The sequence below is a fragment of the Hydra vulgaris genome, chromosome 03 (genome assembly GCF_038396675.1).
Source record: "Hydra vulgaris chromosome 03, alternate assembly HydraT2T_AEP".
NCBI classification, from domain to species: Eukaryota; Metazoa; Cnidaria; class Hydrozoa; order Anthoathecata; family Hydridae; genus Hydra; species Hydra vulgaris.
In genome coordinates this window covers 45141250-45163889 of record NC_088922.1, presented here as the reverse complement: position 1 = coordinate 45163889, position 22640 = coordinate 45141250, and the positions used below count along the sequence as shown (strand labels likewise).

Genomic DNA, 22640 nt, shown 5'->3' with positions numbered 1-22640 from the left:
TATTTAAAATGCCCTGAAATATTTAAGATAAATGAATAGGTTCAAATCAACTTAGTAACACTGTTAGACGTTGCCAGATATTTTTTATTTCAAACTTATACACAACTTCTAACCAGAGGCGATTTTACGGAGGAGGGGGGGGGTTATAGTCGTTTTTTTTTACAAATTTAGTCGGGTATTTGCAGTGCCGTGGCTTGTGGATTAGGGCCCCCCCCCAAAACTAGCCATTACGGCCCCAATTTTTTATTTCTAAAAAATTGGGGCCGTAATGGCTAGTTTTGGGCCGTGTTTTCATGCTTGCAAACTCATTTATTATGCCTTCATAACTTAATGTTCTTGCAACCTCGTTCTCAATAGACAACATTGCTAAGGAAGACAAACGTTCATCAACCATTGTTGACCTATTTAAAAATACAAAGAAATAAAGCTACACGTATTTATGTATAATGAAGCAAGATTATTTATACTATGAAATGTTTCAATTAGTTTTAACTTGCTGAAGCTACGTTCTGCACTTGCAACAGTAACTGGTAAAGTAAGAATGATTCGTAACGCAATAACTAGATTGGGATAAGTTTCTTGCAGCTCTTCTTTGTAGATGTAGTTTAGGAAGTCATATGCAGATTTTAGTAGAGCATTTTTTTCCTCCCTTATAACTATGACAAAACGTTTTAACTCCGATTCTAAATCCTCAGAATCTATATCAGCAAGCTTTATTTGCAAATTTTTGCAATAAGCAGACAGAGAATTTTCATTACAAGCTTTGATAAGACTCTCAGATCGGTAAAGAAAGTCATAAAGCTTTGTGACAATGCTGATCTGTTCAAAACGCTCTTTTACTGATGCAATTGACATATCAATTAGTGGCAAAAAGAAATCTGCTTTATACTGATGTTCAGGTTGCCAAGTGTGATCAGCACACTCGTATGAATAAATCGATTTTTTTTTTCGTGAACGCACCATCGAAAAAACCTTTTCAATGCCCAATACTATTGCGATTTCTGATGCCTTAACACGTGCGTCAGAAAATCCATTTTCGCGATACTCATAAAGAAACGCTTTTGTTGCATTTATTTCACTAGCTAATATGTCGAGAGAGGTTGCAGAAGACTGAAGCAGCTTACTTGATTTGTTAATTTGAAATAAAACGTCATACCAAATAATGATTGATAATAAGAAAGGCCATGTTTTTATATTCTGTCAGCGATCGTACTTCTGTGGAAGTTGCCTCATCTCTTTTTTCTAAGGCATGTTCTTCCAATTTTTCAAGTGCCTCTAAGATTTCTTTTAAATAGAAGCAAAGTGGTTTAACACAATTTATTCTACTTTCCCATCTGGTATCTGATTGTGGCTTGACTGAAATTGCCACGCATGATTTTAAAATTTCCCATCGAGGAGGAGACGATGAAAAGAGCGTGTATAACCTTGAAAGAACACCAAAAAAAGAAATTGCACTGATGGATGATAGTGCACCATCAACAATAACAAGATTGAGTGAATGGTTAGCACATGGAACATATAAGGCCTTAGGATTCATTTCTAGAAACCTTGCTTAAACACCTTTTACTTTTCCTTTCATATTAGCACCATTATCGTAAGATTGACCTCGGCAGTCTAAAATATTTAGATCCCAATTTTTTGCCTGATTTAAAAAAGGCATTGAGCCCTTTTCCAGTGGTATCATTTACTGTGAGATATCCAAAGAAATTTTCGGAAATGTCGATACCTACTCCAGGAGTGCATGTTACTGATCGCAGAATAATGCTCATTTGTTCTTTGTGCGAAACGTCTGGCGTACAATCTAAAATAATAGAATAGTATTTTGCCTTTTTTACCTTAGAAAGGTTTTTGGATTTAATCTCCCTGGCTAAAAGTCTAATCAACTCGTTCTATGTGTCATTGCTTAAGTAGTGCTCCTTGGTTTCTTTGTCCTGAATTCTTTGCATAAGCTCATTGAGAACGGTATCATACTTAGCCAGTAATTCAAACACCCCAAGAAAGTTTCCATTGCTCTTTGAACCAATGGCTGTGTCTGAACCACGGAATGCAAGATTTCTTGCAGAAAGAAATAAGGTAATGTCTAGTATCCTTTCTAACACAGCCCTCCAAAATATCCGTTCTTTATGAAGCAACTTTTGTTGTTTCTCGTCTATGGTAGCTTGATTTGCAATGCCTGCTTTACCAAAATTGAGGAAAAAGAAATTAAGAAAAAAAAAGTAACAAAGCAATAAATTAAAGAAAATATCAGTTAACCTTTTCGTAAAGTCATCCATTGTTCAAAGCACTGGAAATGTGCACTGCATGTTTCGTGTTTTTTAAGTTTTTTTGACAAGCCTTTCCAAGTGTTCATTCCTTGCCGGAATGGTGAAGAAGTCCCAAAAAGTTTGCAACAAAAACAAAACACTTTATTGCTGTTCAAAGAATATATGAGCCATGTGTGTTCAAAGATTTCTCCATTCTTCATCTTCCGGTTATAATAGTTCAGTGAAAATCGTCTTCTTTCTAAATTGTATGGAAAATCAATTTCGATCTTTTTGAAACCACGTTTAACAATGTCACACCTCTGTGCGTCAGAAACATTATCTGGCCACTCAGAAGGATCATCACTGAGAAAAATAGGCGGAATTGTTATGGCATTTGACGTAGACTCGCATATCAACCTATCTGACTCTACTCTAGTATTCAAATAATGATAATCAGAATTATTTGTAGTTTCTGTTGGTATCGAAACACTTCTAGTCTGAACTAATGGTTTCAAAAAATGTGTTAGCTTGGGGTGATTTGCGATTTCCTCCTTGGCTGCAGCTTTTTCTCTTCTCTTAGTGGCACCACTTTTCACTTTTTTCATACCAATAAATATATCGTGATATACTATCGAAATATAATTATAAATTTTTGGAAACCTTCATTGTTTTTGTTTTTTTTATATATAAAAAACTAACAATGCATAATAATAATAATAATAATGTTAATAATAATAATAATAATAATAATAATAATAATAATAATAATAATAATAATAATAATAATAATAATAATAGTAATAATAATAATAATAATAATAATAATAATAATAGTAATAATAATAATAATAACAATAATAATAATAATAATAATAATAATAATAATAATAATAAAAAAAAATCAGTTCAATGATAATGGCCTTATAACCATTTGAACTTTAAAATAAACAAATGCAAAACGTAACAGTTTTCCAATGCTATACATTTGTTTCTTTAAAAACAATGCGTATGATTTAATTGAAACAAATAATAGACTTTTTATTTCATAGTATTAAAGCAAAAGTAATAACATATAGCATAGTAATAAAATAAATTATTATCAAGATAAATTGTGAATCGCCAAAAATAAAAAACGATTTATAATTTATAAATAAATAAACATTGAAATATTGACTGCTGCTTAATGATTTCTCTTTAACTGTTTGACAGATTTTTATAAAGCTCGCGTTTTTCATAAAATTCGGACCTCGGGAGTTAAACATTTTTTTTCTTTTTTTTCTACATGAAAAATATTATTGCTTTTTTCACGCTTGCTTAATTTTGGTAATATCGTGTTTAAAAGGCCATGTTTTTTTATTAATAGTAACAGTAACTATATATATATATATTCAAATATTCTTATTATAAAAAATACAAAAAAAAATAATTTCAAATAACAAAAAAGGCCCCTAAAAATGCTGCCCCCCCCCCCAGTTGGGGTGTGTGGGGGAGCCTAGCCACGGCTCTGGGTATTTGACACAATTCAGTCTGTTAAATTTTCGTGTTGAGGACTTTTTTTATTTATTTTAATTTTTTTCAGAAGCTAGTCGGTACTTTTTGAGGATTCACCCCCCCCCCCCTCATTTTGTTCGTAGAATCGCCTCTACTTCTAACCAACGTTAGTGCTGACGTTTATTCAACATAAGCCAAGTTTAAACTAAGACTATTAATTTAACCAAAGAATAATACGTCACAAACAAGTTAAGAAATGTTTTAAAACAATGTTTAATTTGAACAATAAATTTCTAATTTTAAAGTTTATATTATCGACGTTATGAATCGTTGGCACTTTCTTAAATATTATTTCGTGAATTTTCATGAGAGCTTCGATTCACAAAAAGAAATTTTTTCATCGTACCTATCTCTATTTTTTTTGCTTATCGAGTTTTCTATTTATATTTTTTCTCTTTATAGATTTTTAAAGGATTACGCCATGCTGTGATAGGAGACGTTTCCTACAAACAACAACTTACTAAAACTTTTTGTTCCTAGCGGGTGAAATTTCAAATTGTTCAATGAACAATCATTAATAAATTCTTAAGTTTTTTCACTTCTTTATAAATGACATAACGAAAAAATTTCGTTTAGGTTAACTCAGTTCTTTAAAAGCTTGATGACACGTAAGAAATTCTTTTTTACTTTTTATTAACCTTTGGGTACAAATTTTAGTTGTTAATTTGTATAAAAATGTTTTATATAACTTCTTAATTATATTAAAACATAAAAAAAATTATATTAAAACACTGATCGCTGAACTTCAGAAGCTGTTGCCGCAAAACTCTTAAAGAGAATATTAATAAAACAGCTTTATGCAATTAGAAATAACGAGCGTTACCATTCGCGTAAGATTCGTACCTCAAGACAAAAAAAATTTTAACTCATTAATTGTATTAAGCCACCCGTTGTCAGGTAGGTAATTGCAACCATAAAAAAATGATTTTAAACATTTTCTTTTATAAAATTACGATTAATAAATTTTAACGAAAGTTTCTGTTGGATGCTTTAAACCGAAATTATTTTATAATAAACAGCTGTGCCGCTTTTTAAAAGGAATGAACAACAACAAAAAATTCACTATAAAAATCGTTGTTATAAAATGAACAAAAAACACATGTTTTTGACGGAATCTTTTGATGAACCCTTTGATGATTGCTTATAAGTAAGACTCATTTCCAACGGATATATTGTAAAGAACAATATAGTTTATTTTCTAACTTATATGAAAATTCAACAAACAAAAATAACGTATTTGTGTTTAAAATGGAAACGACGGAAAAAAACATACTTAACAATTTAAAATATAATACAAAGTTTCTAAAGATTTCTTAGAAAAATTACCGGTGTTTTCATTGAAATCAGATATCACTTCTTCTGTTACGCATATCATCCTTTTTAATATTGTACACAAGTGTTCTATGATTACGTTGGAGAGCTTAAATGAGTTAGTTAGCACTCACAATCGAACGGAATTCCATTCGAATGCGAATGAAATATTTTATTGATAAACTTATTAAAATTTACTTAAAATTAAGAAACTCTTCAAAAAACTTTTAGAAATAGATGGAAAAAATAGAATTCTTAAATTAAAAGACTTTCTACATGCCCGTCTCGTAAGAGAGGAGGAGGGGGAAGGGTTGTCGGGTGTGATTGACCTTCCCTTTTTTTTACCAAATTCTCTTTGTTTCACGCAAGTTTTATTATGTAAATATATAGATATAATCAATTATACAATACTTGACTGTTAGAGAAAATTTGATGGAACAGTACTTAATGCAATCGTGCATACTACTGAAACGTATAAGACTTAAAAGTACTTTAAATGGTTAAATATTTTCTTTACTCGAGTTTTATAAATGCACATGATCAATTACTAGAGTGAACATAGTTTTTTTTTAATGCTTTAAAAATTTTGAAGTGTTATTTCGATAATTATTATATCGGGGAACACTCGATGATTATACAGGCTAGTCAGTAGAGCCCAGATAGTTTTATATTTTTATGTGCGTCTAATGTGAGCAGAACTAAGGTATGACTAATAATAACATATTATGTTTTAAATTGCTGCCACCATAAAATTGCTGCCAGCATAAAATTGCTTCTAGCATAAAATTACTGTAATATAATAAAATATTTTAAGTAAATGTAATCTAAAATTTAGTTTTATCAAGTTTCTCCAGTAATTTTTTTAATTGACAACATAAGTAAAAAAGAAACTGCGCGCTTTAAGTAAAAAACCATACTCCTGGATGATAAAGATCAATAAATAATAAAAATGCAGTCAATGTTTCTTAGGGTAATAAAAAAAGGCTACTTGATTTATACCATTTAACTAATATATAAGTTATGTCATCTTCTGTAAAAAGACGCTTTTCTTAGGTGTTCTAATCTTTACAATTTAAATTTTGCTCAAATATATTTGTATATATATATTTTATACATGCTAATCAAAGTTGTTTACCAATTTTTCATTAGTTTAATAAATTTAACATTACCTATAAAAACATAAATTTTAAAATTATCAAAAATGTTATTAATATTTTAATTAAATTGCCAAGAATAGCGATGAGTAGAATATTTTCTTTTTGAAAAGTTAGTAACGTGTTGCTATGCGCAGGGCCCTCCCGAAGTGGGAGGGGGTATAGGGGTGTCTCACCCCTCAAAGCTGTCATATAAGAATCTGAGTAGACACATTGAGCAAGTTTTGAACTATAGTTGGCAATTTGCAACCTTTTTTTTTTTTTTGGTGTCCCTAGTTGGCAAAAAAATACATACACCCCCCATGGAAGACCTCTTCGGGACGGCCCTGGCTATGCGCTCCATAAATTTTAATAAGTTATACGTTGTAATGAAGATGCAGAAAAAATTTCGTAAAATGAACAAAGAATTTAAACTCGAATTAAACGAACATGAAGAGTGAAATGAAAAATTAAAGACAATGAATTATAATATCTTGAAAGATTCATTTGCAATAGGTACGTTTATTATTGTGTTAATATTTGAGAAAAGATAACATTGTATTTTTATGCTGAAAACTTTTCCTTGCTATATTAGGTTCAACTGCGGTATTTTTATTTTAAGTTTTTTTTTTTATTTTTCTGCATTTGCGCCTTTGCTGTTATTGTATTTGTATTTGCGGTTTTTAGTTGCGTTTTTAAAATTTGGTTTGGTAAAGTAACTACAAACAAAAGTCAAAAAAGGTTTAAGCAGTTTTGTTACATTGATTAAGTTATTAACAATTATAAAGTTTTACAAATTCCATCGATAATCCGACAAATGAATTCCATTGAATTTTTAGAAATAATCTCTACTTTACAACTAGGAAAACGCTACCTGACAAGAAACACCTTTAAAAACAAACAAAAAATATGGATAAAAACAACAATAAAATGATGACTCGTGAATTTTTCAATACATTTTATAGTTCATAATAAGTTTTACTTTGCAATAATTTGGAGAAGTACAAATGACTGAGTGTAAAACAAACCCAAAAGATAAAATAGTGAAGGAATAATTTTCAGAAGCGATACTTTTTAAAATAAATGAATTCTTGTATTTTGTTTTTATACAGCAACACTGCGCACTGTAAGGTAAAATAAAAAATCCCACGTTACGCCAATCTACAAAATAATAAATAATACGAGTTCTCGGCTTATCGTTTAATAATAAAGCGACTATTAACAGTCGCGCTTGATTCTGTTTTATTTACAATGCGGTTAAAGCTACGATCGGTTTGTCAAAGAGATTTATTCTAATTACATTTGTTTCTAGCTGATCCTTTTGTTTTGAGATATTGAGGGTTCGCTATAGTGCAATGCTATAACTAGGTTTCTTCCGTGTTGACGTATTTTAACTTTATCGGTGTCGTCTTGAGGTTATTCTCATTTTCTCATTTTTACTTTTACGAGAACAAAAAGATTTCATTATTTTTTATTCGTTTTCGGTGCTCTGCTTTCTGTTGCGATATCGGTATTTTGTTTTTTCGAATTGTGTCATTGTTTTCTTGTTCTTTTATAGTAAAGTACAATTTCAACAATAAACAATTTCTTTTGTTTGAGAAATCTTAATCAAAATATACTGCTAATAAAATCCATCTGCCTTGTTTTTTTAAAAATAACTCTTGTTGCAGTTTACTGTAGTTAAAAAAAATAAGCCTAAAAATTATCATAGTAGTGTTTATTTTAATTTTAAGCGTACTTATTTATTTTAGCAAATATAATAGTATTACTATTTTAACAAAGCTTCCTGTTAAACACCACCGAAAGCTGAAATAATAGGCGGCTTTATTTTGTGTGTACTTACGACAAATAAAGATTACTGATGTTTTTTTTTTCTAAAAAAAAATTACCGCTTTGGTTGCGCATTACAACAATTTTTTTAAATTACTTTGGAAAAACACAGACATTCAGTTTAGTATTAGTGGTCATTTTAATTGGTACTTAGAGGTTTTTTAGAAAAATTCTTTTAAAGTTTTATCTATTAAACGAGTTTATAATATCTTATTGCTAAAACAATATTAGAAGCGCCTTGGCCTTGATTTGGATATTGGTTTTAATATCTGGAACATTTTAGTAAGTACCTAGCTACACATTTTAGATGTTTTTAAATTGATTTTTTTTACATATAGCCAAATTTATAAGAATATATAAAATTTGCAGAAAAATAAATTTACAGGTACAGTCAATTTTAATTTAATTTTTGAATATAAGATATTTAGATTTAGTTTTAGTTTTTACTTATAATTATTTAGTCTTTTGGTTTGATACTCATATTCTATTTATTCCTAATATGCTTTCAAATATTTGTTTAATAGTATTAATAAAAAATAATGATAATAATATTAGTTATAATAATAACAACAACAACAATATTAATAATAATTAGTTATAGTAATAACAACAGTCACAACAGTAATAATAATAATAATATTATTATTGTTATTAAAAATAATGATAATAATAATAATAACAATAATAATAATAATAATAATAATAATAATAATAATAATAATAATAATAATAATAAAAACAGCAGCAACAGCAGCAGCAACAACAACAAAAGTAATAATAAAAACAACAACAACAATAACAATTGTAGTAACAATAATAATAATAAAATATATTATTATATAATATATTTAGTGCAATGCACAGGATTAATATAAATATTAACATATATTTTACAATTTATAAAATGTATTCATTGTTAAAACAACAACTATTCAATAGCATTCTTTATCTATTATTATCAAGCAGACAGTAACTAACTAATTTCTATTGTAATCTGCAGTATATTGTAATATTGTAATTAAACAGTGTCAACCTAGTACCTACAAGACACTGTTTAAATATATATTGCTTATTTTGTATATTAATGTAAAAATGAGTCTCATACTGTGCATACTTATTCTTCAGGAAATGCAAAGAAAAAAGTTACTTTATTTTCATAACTTTATTTTGAAAAAAAGTCAAGTATAAAAATCATTTACAAAAATGCTTTTCTTTGTTTTACTTTTTCTTTATAACTGAGAGAGCAACTTTGAAGAGAATCAAGAACACATTTTTTTTTTCAATCTATTATCAATCTTATAATTACAAATAACAAACTACAATGCATAGTTGCATAGACTTTTAAATTGACAGTTTTTGAAAAAAAATAATAATAGTAATAATAATAATAAAAGTAATAATAATAACAAAGAATAGAAAGACAAAATCTTACCTTGATATAAAAGTTTTTGTATTTAGATGTACCTGCCCAAATTACAACCCTCAGTTTTAATATGTACTAAAGATCTTGTCATTGGCTATTTTAATATGATCTCATTAACGTTTCTTGCGAGACTAAATATGAAAAGATATTTATATATATATCTATATGTGTATAATTTAACATATAAAAATTGTTATATAGTTACCATATTTGTTGTAATTTTAAAAGCTATTTTTAACAATTTTATTTTACGGTTTTATTGTAACTTAAGAAGTTATTTTAAAAAATTTGTTTAGTTTTGTTAGTAGTTTTTTTAACTATAAAGTAAAGTTATATATGGTTTTTCAAATTTAAAACATAAAATTTTTAAATTTGATTTTTTAGGTATGTTGGATTCAAAACCAGTTTTTTTCAAGGTTATATCTAAAGATGTTAACTCTGGCTTTTCTTTTTCTTTTCTTGAAAGAGTCTAAGCAGAAAGGTATTATTGTTTATTCAATACTTTTGTTGTAATTGTTGTTGTGCATATATATATATATATATATATATATATATATATATATATATATATATATTTATATATTCACCACTTGTCTATTCTACCCATTATAATCTTTTTAACCAAAACTTTAATCTTGGCAATTTTCAGACAAAGAAAAAAAAGAAGAATATCAACAAATTTATTAATAATATACAATTTCTTGGTGTTATTGCTTTTTATATGTAAATATTGTCTGCCTAAAACCTCAGTTGATATATTGATGTATGTTCTGAAGCCCTTACAGATGGCTTTTAAAGTATGATGTTATCAGTTATATATTTAGAGCTTAATAGTTTCATGCCTTCATTATGTTTTTTTTATGGAAACTACCTGGGCTAAATATAGAATACCTAATAATAGTAGCTAAGGGCATTAAATTTTACTATTTATGTAAATGGACAATATATATATGTGTATATATTAATATGTGTATATATAGAGTATATTAATGTGTGTATAAATATATATATATATATATGTGTATATATTCGTGCAGACAAGCACACACACTTTCGAATAACATATATAGATTATAGGCATTTGATTTAGCATTTTGTTTCTATGAATAATATTACCAAATAAAAACTTTCAGCATGTTGTAGGATTTATGTAAAAAGTATATAAGTTCTAAGATTGTTATATAAATGTATGAATTCTAAGATTGGTAAATGTATGAATTCTAGGACTTGTGAAATAATGTATAGTTTGTAGTAAAGATTGACTAAAAATTACTATTTAACAAAATAAACAAATCATGATGATGACAATGATAATGTCCATGATCACAATTATCTTGATCATGGTTATGAAAGTTAGTTTCTAACATTACTCTAAGATTACTTTGTTTACATTGAGTTTTTTTAATAATGGGCTTTAATTTGATTTGTATATTTTTTACTTATTTTTACTTAAATATCTACAAGTTTTTTTTTGTCTGTACCAATTGTTTTGTCTGGATAATATAGATAACCTTTTTTTATTTGTTATTATTATGTTATGACTATAAAACTAAATAAAATATTCTTTTGAACTTTTGTTTGTTGTATTATCAAAATATTTAATTTATTCCACATACATATTGAAAGATATTGTTTTTTTAATCTTATTTTTTAATCCATTGGATTTAATCTTTTTTGTCCAATAACGTCTAATCCTATCCAATGGTGTTTGATATGGCTTTTGAAGTATTTTATTATTTATTAAAGAATAATAACACATTATGTGTCCGGGTCTGTAAACATTTTTCTCAGCAGTTTAGTATTTAAATTGCTTGTCAGTACCAGTTGTTGGATATTATAAAATTATTGTTTAATTTTTTATTCTATTGAATAATTCTTTAGTTGAAAGTTTTTAAAATAGTTTTTTCTAATTTATTTCATTATTGAATCATGATTAGAAGCTATATCTATCTATATCTAAAAGGGGTGTCTTTGGTTTACAAGTTTCTCCCATTTTTGCTTATCCATATACTTTTTTGATACTTCTGTGTATTGAAAACCAATTAATCATTTTTAATGTTTTTGCAAATGCTAAACATTGTTAAACATAAAAGAGTTTCTTAGAGGATTTTTTTTAAATGTATTTGCTATATATTGGTATATATTATTTTCAAACTTCATAAAAAGTGGTCATTTGAGTATGGTTAGGTCCATATTTTTTTCTTTAACATAAAATATCTTTAGTGTTGTTATTATCTCCATATATGGTGACACATAAACAAACTTGTGTTGAGGAAGACTGGTACTCAAAACATTTATGTTTTTATGAAGTAAACACTGGGGGTAACTATTGCTTGAAATTCAAACTTGAATTTCAGATAATAAATATTAAATTGATAAAAAAATGTAGTTTATTTATTGGCGATAGTTTTCACGTGATTTTTTTTTTTTTTTTTGTCAAAAAAAAAAAAATTCACATGAAAACTATCGCCAAACAAGTTAAGATGGTTAACTTGAAAAAGTAAAAAATTATAATTGGATCTTATATTTTGAATTTTTCTATTGTTTTTTGTGAACAATCAAACTTATTTTTTGTCAATATTTATAGATTTTGAACTATCTTTTATGTGTAAGCACATATCACAAATTCAACAATCTTGTGTCATTAAACTAGTATTCATTTTTGGTGGATATTCAGTTAACACACTGCCACAGTTTTTACATAACATTATCTGATGTGTGTAACAATATCAGTTTGTAAAAAGATAACCTTGTCTTAACTTGGAGTATTAAAGTTGTCATTAACGGACAAAATTTTCTTTATTTTCAGTAATCTTATGGTTTTATGTTTATTTTTCTGTCGAAAAAAAAGTCTGGATTTTTCTTTAACATCTTCACTTTCAATGAGGCTGCAACCAACCACTATTAGAGTTGGAAGTTACTGGAAGAGAAAAGATAAAATTTATAAAGCAAGATAAAGACTTAAAAAACGACTTATAAGGTTGCAAGTTATATGAATCAGGAAAACAAGATGAAGAAAGCGAATTCCAAAGAACTTATGTTCAAGGAAAAAACTAGACCAATAAGAATTTTTGGAGCACTTAGGAACAGTCACAGTAAACGGATGAAACTTAATTGAATGAGGAGTAATGCAAGAATAGATTTTAGTAGATGGCACAAGACGCTAGTTCTTTAGAGCAGTGCCCATAGTATTTATAGAAAAAACAAATAGAAGTAACATTGCAACAATGTCTAAGAGAGAAAGGGCATCATTTGAAGATCCGCTTCAGATATGGCAACAGTATTCCTTACAAGGACGGGTTAACCAAAAGGTTCCATCTTTGGTCCTATGTTATTAATTATCTATTTGAATGATCTTTTTGACAATCTTACCTCCAAAGTATTTCTCTATTTGTTGATGATTCAAAAAAATACTCTAATCTTCATAAAATGTTATCACTTTTTGATTGCTTAGAAATAGAAGCTGATCTTAAGAGATCTCTCAACTCTCTGATTTTAATACAAATTTTTTTTGCATCTCAAAAATAATCATTAAGTTCTTATAAAAATGAAAATGCTAAAACCTTGTTTATCTACTAATCAATAACATTGTAATAAAATATTGCCTATAAGCAACCAATAACAAACACTAAATTGAGTCACATGACTTATACCAGACAATTCAATTGAATCAATTGATAATATTTACCGTAAAATCGCCTAACTTCTGTCACCATGTAACTTTGGTCACCATGTAACTTTGGTCATTTAAGAAAAAATATGTAAAATGCATGCAAAATTGAGTTTTTACAAACTTTTTTTTCTCAAATAATATTTGTAATTAGTTTGTAAATATGAATCTATAAAAAAAAAAAATAATGTTTATATGCGACCTGCTGAAAAAAATTCTTTAGCAAAACAACAATTTAAAAAAATGCATACTATTAAATTCTAAAATAAGCAAATTATTAAAATAAATGATCAAATTTAATTTTAGTATTATTAAGAATCACCAAATTAACTATATTTACAAAAAAAAATTATTAATTTTTGAAAATTAACTATTATTAATTTTATAAAAATTAGTAAAATTTTGAATTACTCTAACTTCAGTCATTCATGGATAAACAACAAAGGAGACAATTAGCAGTAATATTGTGAAATGTTGATAAGTGTTGCTAATGTAAAATTTAAAACTTTACCTGTAAATTTACCAGTTAATTTTGACATTTTTATACTGGATACGCACCATGGTATTTTATTTGAATAAAAAATTGTTCATAATTTCAAAATTAATTGACTGTTTTTTGAGTTCTAAAAAATGTCAAGCTTGTGACATTTTTTTTTGGAGATAAAATTACAGGTCAATAACAATTATAGATGCGTTGTGAATTCTGTGACGATTTGTTGTGTAGATCTTGCTGTTCTACCATGGTCAATGATACGTGCAAGAATTGCCAATAAACATACAAAGCTCATTTAAAGCAAAGTAGTGTGTTTTTGTTAGTTGAAAAAACCTTTTTAAATTAATTGAAAAATATATTTTTAACTCTATTACCCAGTGGCGTAGCAAAAGTGATAATGACCAAAGTAATAAAGTAGTTGACTAATTACAATAAGAATTAAAAGTACAACTACTTATATTTAAAAAGACCTTTTTTTATGTGCTCCTTCTTGTTTTCTTCGGTGCCTCAAAAGACTTTTTTTTTGTGCCCAGGGCAACGCCCTCCTTAGTTACTGGTATTATCTGAATTTATATCATAATTTTACAATAAAACAATATTTAAAAGTTAGTTTTCATTATTCGTTAAGTTTGTGATACGTTATTAAGATATATATAGTGGCCAAACTTATGAGGTATTGAAAGTTCAGTCAAAGTAGATGTTTTCATTTTAAATTAAATACTAGTACTAGTTTTTATTTTTATTTTTTATTTTTAAAATATCAATTCAATATAATTTTCTGTATGTTTCAGGAAAAAAAATTGAAATTTTTTTATTTATGCATGATAAATAAATGTTCAAAGCTTAAGTGACTGAACTTAGGCAATTTTACGGTATACAAACAATTTATGTCTATGATTAAAAAAATAAAAAATAACATTAGGCTGTGATAAGTTATTTTGAAAAAGGTGACCAGATGTGTGGTTTTCCAGGGTTGTCCTAATTTCAGATAGGCTATCCCAATGAAAAGGTCATTAGGACAGTCAATTTTCTTGATTTTGGAAATGAATTATGTTTTTGAAGAAAAAAAAGTAAAAAATAATTTTTTTATTTTAAATTTCCTATGTATTAACTATCTGTAAGATAATTAGTATATAGGAAATTTAAAATAAAAAATGTAAGAGGTATTGTAAACAAGTTTTTGTTGAAACCAGTTTGTAAAATGACAACAGAAATCTGGATTGATTGAGAATAAGTAGTTAGACACAACATATTAAAAGTTTGTTAATTAAATATTCAAAGACATAGCTCATAATAATAATAAGATTGTTTGGGCAACGGAACCATAATACCATTTTCCAGCGGACACAAAAACAAGATTTAGCTTATGATCAGCACTTTGTAAATAGTTTAGAAAGTATTGAGTCCTGAAGAACATTTATGTAAGAACACTCAGTAAGACTGTAACAATCAGTAAGACTGTAACAATCAGTAAGACTGTAACAATCAGTAAGACTGTAACAATCAGTAAGACTGTAACAATCAGTAAGCCTGTAACAATCAGTAAGACTGTAACAATCAGTAAGACTGTAACAATCAGTAAAACTGTAACAATCAGTAAGACTGTAACAATCAGTAAGACTGTAATAAAAGTGTTGTTGGGACCAAAAGCTGTAAAAGAGTCATTCAAACCTGATTTTGCAACAGGTAAATTGGTACGTTAAATTTTACCAGGCCAAGCCTGTAACTATTGCTTTACAAATCAAAAGATAATAGCCATCAACATTGGTATCCAAGGTTAAAACAGATATTTTAAATAAGTCTTACTAAGAGCTAGTAGTTCTGGTGGATTTTGCAAGAGGTAAGATTTAAAAGGTTAAAAGTTACTTCAATGGCCACTGAATGGAAATGAATATTTGTAACAGATAGATTGAAACAATTTGGTGATAATGACAGTTTTTTTATGTTTGATATTTTTAGGTGCTATAGTCATATTTCAAGTTGTTACAAAACCTCAATCATAGGTAGTGCATGGCAACCTAAGCAATAAGCTATGCAGTTGCTTCAGTCCTATTAATCATCTCAAAGTTGTGAAAAAAGGCTCCTTATGTGGTCTTGACAATGCACACTAAAAGCACTAATAGGGACGCTACCCGTGCGCGATATGGCACTAATAATACATTAACTATAACTAGTATTTAAAAGTAAGCAGAGTATATTAGTAATTTACTTATCTAAATATGTAGTATTAGATTCACTAAGCATTTTTTGTTAGTAATATATAGTTATTTTATACATTGAAACTCATAAAAGTATTTTTATTTTTTTTATTTTAAAGAAATCTCTTGATTTTTTTACTTGTTAAAATTTCATATATAATTATAAATTTTTCTTGTTGCATTACTTTTTATTTATTTTTGTCTTTTTAGAACCAATATTTGAAAAAGCTCCTGAAGTTTATATTTTAAATGTAAATGAAACTGTACTGCTGCCATGCAGTGTCACTAATCAATATGCTGATTATAAACGTAAAGTGTTATTTCATTGGATGAAACATAAACCAGATGGATCTGTTGTTTGGAATTGGCCAAGGTATCGCATCAAACCAAATAAGGGTTTAAGAATCCGCCAGTTACAGAAACACGATGAAGGTGTTTACTTTTGCAATGCAGAAAGTAAAGTGGGTGGTTTTAAAAGCATAAAGCGTGTTTTAAAAGTTACTGGTAATATTAGCAAAGAATTTCCTCAAGGTTAAACTTAATTTACTTGCTATATATTTAAATCTAAAAAGCTATAAGTTGTTTTAAATGATTTGGTTTTTTTTTTTAGAAGTTGAAATGCCGACTCAAGTGGGTTTTGTGCCACTTACTTCCCCTAAAAGTATGTTGTTATTTTTTATATTTTTGTATATTCTTTTTAAGCCACATTTAATAATTTAATTGTTATATTGTTGATTTATTTTATCACTTGATGAATGCTTCATTTGTCACAAGTATGTACTTGTGACCATTATAAAATCTATAATGAAAACATAGCTCTTGCAAAATCTGAATTTAAGTGTATAACATAAAAACATATATATAAGTTATAATTAGATAACAAAAAGTAAATATTTGGGTTTAACTTAATTGGCTTTTAACTTTAATTAAGCATGCTCATTTCTCAGTTTCGCTAAGAAATCAAGTTTTATTTTTTGCCACACAGTTTTTACTCATTTAAATCTACAAGGTTTTTATTTCTTATTTTCATTTTTCTATAAAGGAAATTGTGTTATAAAGAATATATGATAAATTGTACTTGTAAATCTTATTTATAATAAATTTATAATAAATTTTTGCTGGTCACAACAGAATTGCTGTTAAAATTATTATTCCAGGATTTTTATTATTGCAACATATAAATTTGACCTATCATTTTATTTGAAAAGAAATTTGTCATCTGGTTTTATAATACAATGACATAGCATTGTTTTTTATTTTAGATCTCCTTGAAGTAACTTCATCTTTAATTAAAAAAAAATTTAAAGCAGGATCTCAAGCCAAATTAAAATGTGCAGTAAGAGGATATCCATTGCCAAATATTCAGTGGTTTTTTAATGGAACCAAGATTGAATCTTCAGAGCAATACATTACACACAGAAGTTCACTGATTATTTCTAATCTTACACAATATAACAATGGTAACTATACATGCTTTGCAACCAATAAACATGGCATGGTTCACATGAGCATTAATGTTGAGGTTACTTTGCCAAAAATATACACATTTGCCTCAGAAATAATTGATACAGTTTATGTTAAATCAGGTGAAAATGTCACTTTAGAATGTTCTGTTCCAGAAAATGAGGTGAGTTATTTGCTATGGCACTTGCATAAAAAAAAAGGAAATTCATTTGGTTCTCGTCAAAAAGATATTAAAAGGTTGATTCACCACCTGACTGAGGTCCATAATAATACTCGTTTTGAAAAGATTTGGTTAGTAAATGTAACCCATGATGCTGATGAAGGAATTTATAAATGTTTAGCTTTATTTAAAGAAAGTCAAACACCTACAGAAATTAAAGTTGTTCATGTTGTAATATCTTCATGTAAGATTTTTGAATAAAAATGTTTCTTTTTAAAAAATGCATGTCTAAAAATCAGAAATACTGTTGACTAATAGATTTATATTACTGTTAGACAAATCAGAAATACTGTTGACTAATAGATTTATATTACTGTTAAACAAATCAGAAATATTGTTGGCTAATAGATTTATCTTACTGTGAGACAAATAATTTTGTTTTTTATTTTAATATTAAGATGGTAAAGCTGTTGTTAAACAAGTTGCTACTCCATGGATCAACTCAAATTTAAAAATATATCTGTTGATCATTTTACCTGTTGCATGTTTGCTTCTTTTCATTATTTTCATTTATATATGTATACGTCGACATAGACTAGTAAGTGTATACTTTTTTTTTCCCTCAATATTTACTGTTTTAAATTATAAACTAACTGCAGTTCTTAGTTTAAATATTTTTATTTACATATTTGTTGTTGTTTAATTATTTTAAAATTGAAATATCTGTAGTATGAATTTAGTTAAAAAAAGTTTAGAGAATGTAAAAAAAAAAAAAATAAGTTTTCTGTTTATTTGGAAAAACTAATTTTAAAAATAGTTTAAAAACAAAATTTCATAGACATTGTAATTCTTGTAACACAAATGTTCTATGTATAAGTGACCATTGTGATATCAGATGTGCAAGAGGTGTAACTTGAGTTTATTCTACAAAAAGCATAACGTTCTTAGTAAATAATAAAAATCAAAATTGCTCAATAGAGTTACAATAATGTAAAGTAATGGGGTAATTTAAAAAATAAATAATAAATAAAAAATGGGGTTATTTAAGGTAATTTAAAAAATAAAGTAATAAGGTAATAAAAAATTTAAGGGTTAACTTAAAAGTAAGACTGGGCTTAAAGAGTCATGACTCCCTTAAAATAAAAATAATATAAAAGGAAAGCTAGAAAGTACATTTTAAATGTTTTAAAATGTATTTTCTAGTTTTTATATAATGAGTTGTTTTTAATCAAATCATCTCTTTAGACTGAACTCTGTATTAACTCAACTCAATATCAACTTTATAAAAGCAATTCTACTCTTACCATGTAATTTTTTTAAATTTCTGCTTGCTAATTATTCTTGTTGACAAGACCTTTTAAATATTTATTAAAATTTTGATATGACGGCGCATCTGCTTTCTCAACAAGCTGCACCTTTTTCTTATTTTGGTATATGGTGGCTGTTTTTCCATAGTGGGAAATCTATGAATTTTGGGCTAGAATATATGTTAACCATCTAAATGATGACAATGAATGAATTCCATTTTCATAAAATTGTTTAAGCTTTTGTTTGGTTATTCACAGTAGATAAAGTAGATTTTAGATATCTACTACAGCTTGTATATATTGTAACATGAACATTGATCTGAAAATATTTATAGTGAAATATAAGAATCATTGTCAATGATTGTCTTTTGGTTATTCAAAAATTCAGGTCTCGACATTTTGAAATTGTCAATTTTTTTTGTTTTGGTTTATTTATTATTTTTTAAATATTTTACTGACAACAATTGAATTTTTGTGCTACTTTAGTACTACCTGTTATTGCAAAACTCCACCATTATGGTCTAAAGTGGATTTACGTTTTCTAATGTTAGCTTTCAAACTTACTCTCAGGACATTTAGTTGTCATATGGATAATAACTTTCAGGGATATTCTCAGCTTTAAAGTGGTTGTAAGTGAACTTTATACCAGCATGTCTGTAATTTAGTTAGAATTCCTACTCTTGAATTTTTCTAGTTTCTTCTTGTTTGAATGTAATATATAAATTTTTTTAGTTATCAGAGTAAACTTTCTTCAAAAACTTCATCTGGAAGTCCTTCATAATGCATATGTAGATATGATAAGGTTGTTTCATAATTGCCCAAGGGGTTCCTCAAAAACCAAATGTTTAACAGGTCCCAGGTGTTTCAGGTGTTTTTTTTTTAATAATATAATTATCAAAAAAAAAAAAAAGATTTCAAAGGTATGTCAACTTGGGTCTTAAAAGAAAGAAATTTATGTAAAATTAAAATTGAAAAAATATTTTTTCAATAGCTTTTTAATATAAAGTGATTTTTAAAATTTTTACATTCTTTTGCTGTTTTTCAGACACAGAAAACTTTTAAGAAAGTTTTTTTAAATAGTATCAAGGACCCTTGTTGTTATTTTTTTAATAATATTAGATCCCTTGAAGCCCCTATTTGATAAAAATATTTTTAAGACATAATATGATAGTAGAGTAGTAAAAAGTTTAATTTTGTGATGTTTTAAAAAAAAAACATAGTGGACAGCCCAAATGTGTGTATATATATATATATATATATATATATATATATATATATATATATATATATATATATATATATATATATATATATATATATATATATATATAAATATATATATATATATATATATATATATATATATATATAAATATATATATATATATATATATATATATATATATATATATATATATAAATATATATATATATATATATATATATATATATATATATAAATATATATATATATTTATATATATATATATATTTATATATATATATATTTATATATATATATATATATATATATATATATATATATATATATATATATATGCTAATGTTTAATATTTTTTGTTTTAACAGAATAAAGATATTGAATGTAACAATGGTGTTATTAAATCATCAGACACTTCACTTGGTCAATTGATTCCTTGTCCAAAAGAATCTATTGCAAAAAATCCTGATAAATCAGTATTAGCTTCGCTGTATTGCCCCACGTCTTGTCCAACTGATTCTATAAAAATACACTATGACAAAATAGACACATCTTCACAAGGTTGTTTGACTCAATATCCTACTGGATCTATTAGAGTGCACAATAACAAGACTGATTTAATTTCTCACCATTATTCAGGTCCTTCTCCGACTGGATACACTAACCATGATAAAAATGATTTATTAATTGATAAGATTAAATATCCCAATACATGCAAAATCGTATTTGAGCCTCCGAAGGTTAACTCAACTGTTTCGGTTGTAAAAAATAGTTACGACTTATCTTCACAGATTTCAAGTCATATTTCTAGGTATCCAGAAAAATCAGATTCTGACATTGCTTTGAATCTAGCGAAGTTTGTTGGTGATATCTTTAATGTTTCGCCACTGTCGCGGAATCTCTGCGGGAATATTGAAGACAATAAATTTAGCAATCGCAGTGCTATAAAATTTCCTTTAGAAGAACATTTTTCAAATGATGCAAATTTTGCGGGCTTTGACGAAAAACCTGGAGGAATATATAAACAATTTAGTAAAGACTTTAAACATAGAGACATCAAAAGTAATGTTTCTTTGACAGATGAGTCAACCAAACATTCCCTAAATGTTTTCTCAGACGTTTCTACTGAAGGAAATATTTCAAGTATGGATTTGCAAGTAATCCATAAAAAAAACGACTGTCTGCTTGATAGAGAGATAAGGAACTGGGAAATACTTATTAAAAATCGCTCACCTTATGTTTCCGATACGTTTTCATAGCTTTTTAATATTTTTTTATTAAATTATTTTGTTCAATCTTAAAAAAAGTTATCTTTAAAAAAAATTTTGAATAACTGAAATTTAGAATTCTCAATGGGTAGCTTTTTCGCTTATCATTTAGAATAATAGATTTATACTTTTTTTCGAAATCGCACTTATGTTATTTTATTTGTTTTCATTTTCTATAAAAAGCTGTAAATATTGGAATTTTGTTAACAAGAAGTTTTATTTTATTAGGAAGATATATTTTCGTTTAAGAAAAGATATGCTTTAATAGTTGTATTTTTTAAAGTTTCCCTTAACTATGGAAAATGCGATTTGTTTTTTAATGTAGCTTGACGCTTTTAAATAGTAGCAAGTCAGTATAAGAAAATACGGCTTATTGCCCAAAGTATTTATGAGTTGGTTGTGTGTATATTAAGGTGATCCGTCTAAAACCTTTTTTTTTTTCAATATAATTTTTACGAGCAATAACATTTGATTTAAATATTTCAAACAACACAAGATGGTTATATCAAATGAAAGAGGATAAAATTTGGAAAGAAATGAGTTTAGAAACAATATTTTGACATTTTACTCAAAAATCAGAACTTTTTTAATAGTGTACCTGTAGTGTAACAAAATGTTTTATTTTGTTTATATTAAATGTTTTGTTTTTTTCACCTGAACAAAAAAATATTTTATTAGTGCGTTATCAAATTTTTCTTGTTTTTATTGAAAATTGTTTTTAATTAATTTTTTTCGTGTGCTAGATAATCGGTATCAATACCGAGAAAGGTAGGCTTGTGCGGTGTAGTACCGTATATATCTTAATGTTAATACAGTCAGTATCGATACGATACCTCACAATACTGATAATAAAATAATTGTATGGTATCGAATGATTGCATAGTCTCGTTTGATAATAATGAATTACAAAATAAAAAATTATACCGGATTGGAAATTAAGTTACGGAAGCAATATCTCGCGATAAATTAAATTAAAACTGCAATAACAAGAAATTATAAAAACAATACCATACAGTTAATTAAATTAAAATAGCGATACAGTGTACTATATGAGTTAATTATATAAGTCTCTTTTATTATACAACTTTACTATTTCAAATTACCAACCTTTTATAAGATAAAAAACAAATTTTCCTAAAGACCCGATACCAAATGATACAATTGGTATCGAAACAACCCCAATATAACAGATGTCATTGATACCAGTATTGCGTAATCTCGATATTATTAATGTAAATTATCGTATCGATAATAGACAATAACAAGATCCAATATAGATTATCTATACGCTGATAATTGTTATATGTAATTTCTCCCACCTGCAAATTTATTCGAAAAAACAAACGGTTGTCGATAATCTAGCTATT

The 22640-nt window shown here is 26.8% G+C and overlaps 3 protein-coding genes across 3 annotated transcripts; 1 reads left to right on the top strand and 2 right to left on the bottom strand.

The window, feature by feature from the left end:
* Window positions 1-220: 220 nt before the first annotated feature.
* LOC136078711 (uncharacterized) lies at window positions 221-1537 on the bottom strand. The gene is made up of 3 exons (XM_065794500.1): window positions 1157-1537; window positions 494-1110; window positions 221-401 (listed from the first exon to the last, which is right to left on the bottom strand). Exons 1-3 carry the CDS (start codon window positions 1535-1537, stop codon window positions 221-223), a joined length of 1179 nt encoding a protein of 392 aa, XP_065650572.1.
* Window positions 1538-1889: 352 nt separating this feature from the next.
* LOC136078710 (uncharacterized) lies at window positions 1890-5169 on the bottom strand. The gene is made up of 3 exons (XM_065794499.1): window positions 5121-5169; window positions 2254-2871; window positions 1890-2176 (listed from the first exon to the last, which is right to left on the bottom strand). Exons 1-3 carry the CDS (start codon window positions 5167-5169, stop codon window positions 1890-1892), a joined length of 954 nt encoding a protein of 317 aa, XP_065650571.1.
* A 620-nt stretch (window positions 5170-5789) lies between these two features.
* LOC100209165 (uncharacterized) lies at window positions 5790-21538 on the top strand. Its single transcript, XM_065793379.1, has 7 exons — window positions 5790-5808; window positions 9876-9972; window positions 16063-16383; window positions 16463-16513; window positions 17115-17720; window positions 17935-18074; window positions 20374-21538. The coding sequence occupies exons 2-7, from the start codon at window positions 9921-9923 to the stop codon at window positions 21262-21264; spliced, it is 2061 nt and encodes a 686-aa protein (XP_065649451.1). The 5' UTR covers window positions 5790-5808; window positions 9876-9920; the 3' UTR covers window positions 21265-21538.
* Window positions 21539-22640: the final 1102 nt, after the last annotated feature.

Bases quoted from the DNA above. Each gene is read 5' to 3' on its own strand.
- LOC100209165 (XM_065793379.1), top strand. From the start codon at position 9,921: ATGTTAACTCTGGCTTTTCTTTTTCTTTTCTTGAAAGAGTCTAAGCAG. The intron at 17,721-17,934 runs GTAAGATTTTTG...TTTAATATTAAG, and splicing joins TCATGTTGTAATATCTTCAT to ATGGTAAAGCTGTTGTTAAA. The intron at 18,075-20,373 runs GTAAGTGTATAC...TTGTTTTAACAG, and splicing joins GTATACGTCGACATAGACTA to AATAAAGATATTGAATGTAA.
- LOC136078710 (XM_065794499.1), bottom strand. From the start codon at position 5,169: ATGATATGCGTAACAGAAGAAGTGATATCTGATTTCAATGAAAACACC. The intron at 2,872-5,120 runs GTAATTTTTCTA...ATATTTCGATAG, and splicing joins TGATTTCAATGAAAACACCG to TATATCACGATATATTTATT. The intron at 2,177-2,253 runs GTTAACTGATAT...ATTTTGGTAAAG, and splicing joins ATGGATGACTTTACGAAAAG to CAGGCATTGCAAATCAAGCT.
- LOC136078711 (XM_065794500.1), bottom strand. From the start codon at position 1,537: ATGAATCCTAAGGCCTTATATGTTCCATGTGCTAACCATTCACTCAAT. The intron at 1,111-1,156 runs GTATGACGTTTT...AAGCTGCTTCAG, and splicing joins TTATTATCAATCATTATTTG to TCTTCTGCAACCTCTCTCGA. The intron at 402-493 runs GTTAAAACTAAT...ATTTTTAAATAG, and splicing joins GCAGAACGTAGCTTCAGCAA to GTCAACAATGGTTGATGAAC.